The sequence below is a fragment of the Cervus canadensis genome, chromosome 27 (assembly GCF_019320065.1).
Source record: "Cervus canadensis isolate Bull #8, Minnesota chromosome 27, ASM1932006v1, whole genome shotgun sequence".
In the NCBI taxonomy this organism is placed as follows: domain Eukaryota; kingdom Metazoa; phylum Chordata; class Mammalia; order Artiodactyla; family Cervidae; genus Cervus; species Cervus canadensis.
Window position 1 is genome coordinate 36,018,508 of NC_057412.1, and position 4,010 is coordinate 36,022,517.

The 4,010-nt window shown below is 39.8% G+C and overlaps 1 protein-coding gene across 1 annotated transcript; it reads right to left on the reverse strand.

Annotated features, from left to right (window-relative positions):
• Positions 1 to 3,115: 3,115 nt before the first annotated feature.
• LOC122428764 (60S ribosomal protein L36-like) lies at positions 3,116 to 3,633 on the reverse strand. Its single transcript, XM_043448865.1, has one exon. It carries the CDS (start codon positions 3,474 to 3,476, stop codon positions 3,159 to 3,161), a length of 318 nt encoding a protein of 105 aa, XP_043304800.1. The 5' UTR covers positions 3,477 to 3,633; the 3' UTR covers positions 3,116 to 3,158.
• Between the last annotated feature and the right edge of the window lie 377 nt (positions 3,634 to 4,010).

The following is a 4,010-nucleotide window of genomic DNA, read 5'->3' on the forward strand; positions in this document are numbered from 1 at the left end:
CTGAAATTTTAAGTTTTTATCTTTGGAAAGGCAGGTGTTGAAAGTTGAGTAGGATCTGACTTGTTCAGACTAGAAGCAGGCCCTCAGGTCTCCTCTAGAGCAAGAAAGTGACTATAATACTAAGAAGGCAGAGGAAGGAGATAGAGAGTTTGTTGGCCCCAGGTCTTATTCTCCAGAGAAAACTGTATTTGAGATTGTGAGGAGAGGAAACGGTATCAGATATATTATTTCAGGGCAATTTAAGGCGTTATGGAAATAGGTATGGCTGATGATGACCTGTGGTGTTGGGGAAGACTCTTGAGAGTCCCTTGGACAGACAGGGGATCCAACCAGTCCATCCTAAAGAAAATCAGTCCTGAATATTCATTGGAAGGACTGATGCTGAAGTTCCAATACTTTGGCTACCTGATGTGAAGAACTGACTCACATGAAAAGACCCTGATGCTGGGAAAGATGGAAGGTGGGAGGAGAGGGGGAAAACAGGATGAGATCGTTGGATGGCATCACTGACTCAATGGACATGGGTTTGAGTAAGCTTTGGGGAGTTGGTGATGGACAGGGAAGCCTGGCGTGCTGCAGTCCATGGGGTCACAAAGTGTCAGACACAAGTAAGCAACTGAACTGAACTGATGGCGACATTGGAGGCTTGATGCCTTTGGAGCAGGGGGGTGGAGTATATGTAAAAAATGGTTGGCTGTTCTTTTTTAGGCTCATTATAGAATCAAGGTGGATAGTGCCCAGATTATCTAGCTGGAGAACAGTTCTTTAGTCCTGTGCTTTGGGCTATGCTTAGTCTCTTAGACATGTCCGACTCTTTGCTATCCCATGGGCTGTAGCCCACCAGACTCCTCTGTCCATGGGGGTTCTTGAGAGGAGAATATTGGAGTGAGTTGCCATTCCCTCCTCAAGGGGATGTTCCTGACCCAGGGGTCGAACCCAAGTCTCCCGCGTTGCAGGCAGACTCTTTATTATCTGAGCCACCAGGGAAGCCCCTGGAGTCCTGCAGCTCCAGATAAATAAGAAGCACCTGTGTTGTGAGATGGCCTACTGAGGACTCTAAAGAGAACTCCTTGACTTGTGCCAGCTTGAGGTAGAGGGTATTAGAGTGTGACTTACTGGCAATCTGATAGAGAGCTTAGAGATGGTGGCAGACTGAAGGAAGGGGGACACTTGAAATAGTAGATGAAATGGGAGACTCTGTCCGAGAACAATTGATGATGTCGAAGAAAAGCAGCATAGATTGAAGAATATTATTTTCTTCCTTTGATCCTAATTTATTTGTATTAATGTATGGAAATGCTTTAAATGAATAATACTATGTGATTTTTAGTATTTATTTGTCTGCATCGGATTAGTGCAGCACACAGGATCTTCCTTCTTTGTTGCGGTGCCGTGGAATCTTCTAGTTGCTGCAGGTGATCTCTTAGTTGCAGCACATGGGATCTAGTTCCCTGTTTAGAGAGCCAATCTGGGGCCTCTGCATTGCAAGTACAAAGTCCTAGCCCCTGAACTACCAGGGAAGGCCCAATACCATGAGCTTTAACTGTATTCTTTTGGCTTTGTTTCTGAGAAATATTTGTGTATCTGTGGGCATATGCATGATTTTTAAACCTTTCAGATTTCTGAGAAGATATGACATGTCATAGGTTTTTATAAAAGTGTACAAAGCTAATGCTTTGTAGGCATTACATAGTTTGAGATAGATTTGGAATAGACAGGAGTTTTAGTTATTATAATTACCCTAATTGTACCCATGTTTATTAGCAAAGTATTTTTTATGATGAATAGAGTGTCACTTATTCAATAGCTTATACATTCTTAATATTGATTTCATATACAGTCCCTTGTATGTTTTTACCCTTTCATCACTGTAGATTTTGTACAGTAAATCAGTTCTTTTTGACCACAGCTAAACAGCTTTGTCAGCTCCAAACTTTCTATTATTCTTTTTTTATGCCCAATAATTTTTATCCTATTATAAAATAGATTTGGCCAATGGGAATCCACTCTGTGAGGTCACAGCTCAGGTATATTTTTTTGTTCTCATGCAACACATCCAGCCCATCTGTTCTTGACTCCATAGGCAACTTGGATAACATCTGTTTTACTTGTTTGTTGACATACATCAGCATTTGAGATGTGGCTGCAAATAGAAATCTGTACATTCTTCATTCAGTTGATCCTTGCAGAACAGCTAGGATTCTTCTTTAACTAACCTTAAAGATTTAAAGCTCTCTCATATGTCCTGGTGTTGTATGGGACAAATGATGAGTTAATGTTGGCATTGTTTGTTCTACTTATTCTATTCAAATGAAGTTACATTCTCTTGCATTTATTTGTTTTTACTTATTAAGGACTGTTTTCAGTTAAATTCTGGTGATTTTCATTTTTTAAGTGTTAAACAGTTTTAAAAATTTTAAACAATAATATTCACTATAAATAATTTTCCTTAAAAATAATTTTAAATCTGTATATGTGAATGTATATATGAAGAAACACAATACTATTGACCCTTCAACAACATGGGTTTGAATTATGTGGGTCCACTAGTATGTGGATCTTTAGCAAAAAAGATATTTTAAAAACATTTTGGAGATTTTTGCCAATTTGAAAACCTCATAGATGAATCAGGTAGCCTAGAAATATTGAAAACATTTTTTTTAAAGTTACATCATGAATGTATAATATATATGTAGATAGCAGTCTAGTCTTATGTATGTGTAAGGTGAGTTGTATTTAATATAAAGTAAATAATGTATTAGTTTATACACACACACGCACACACACGTGCGTATACCTGCTTGGTCTTATAACTTTGTTTTCAAAAACTGACATTCATGTTCAATATGCTTCTCTCATAGCTGGAAAATAAAATGTATTATCACTAATATATGTTTACAAAAAAAGGTAAAAATATTTCTAATACTTATAACTGTAATACTGTATGCCATAAAATTTTATAATAATGCATTCATTGGTGCATAGGTTAGATTACCGTGAAGCAATCATTGATTACACTAGGCTACATAAAACAATCCTCTTTCTGCTTTTTCCTTATCAGTGCATGAATTGTTATACCTGTAAATGAGGATTTCTTTTTCACATTTCCTTTTCATTTTTTTTTTTGGCAAGATTTATTGTGAACAGAGGGGAAGGGCTCAGTCCTTCTTGGCTGCCGCTTTCCTCATGGCGGCCAAGACGTTGCTCAGCTCCTCTCTCTTCCTCTTCGCGCGGATGTGTGTTCCCATCCTTTTCTTGATGAACTTGAGGGCCCGCTTGTCCTTGGAGACCTTGAGCAGCTCCATGGCGCGACGCTCGTAAGGGGCGGAGCCACACACCTCCCGGATCATGTCCCGCACGAACTTGGTCTGTTTGGTGAGACGCCCGCGGCGGCGGCTGTGCCTCGGCTTGCCCACGTTCTTGGTCACCTTGTGACCCTTGTTGAGGCCCACGGCCATGGGGTAGCGCAGAGCCATGGCTGCGGACAGAAAAGGGGAGAAGGGATGTGGGTGAGCTCCGGCTGGATGCCAACTGCCTGGAACCCCGCGCTTTGGCTCCCACGGGTTTGCTCGCTGCACTCAGCCATCCCTCGAGTTGCCTGGGACACCCAGGGTCCGGATGGCAACGGATGCTACTCACCTTTTCATTTTTGATACCTAGTGTTAGTAATGTGTATAACCTATACCTGTTTTGTGTCATATAAGGCAATATTGATGTAAGTAATGGCTGACATTTCATCTTACAAACAGATGATGTAAGTTTATAGTATCAATGATTCAGTAGAATAGTGTTATTGTATTTTCTCTTATGATTTTCATAACATTTTATTTTGTTTATTTTATTATAAGATAACAGTATATATAATACATATAATGTACAGAATAAGTTTTAACTGACTTTATGCTATTGGTAAGGCTTCTGGTCTACAGTGGGCTATTAGAAGTTAAGTTTTGGTGGGGTCCAAAATTATATTCAGATTTTTGACAATGTGGGAGTTCAGCACCCCTCAC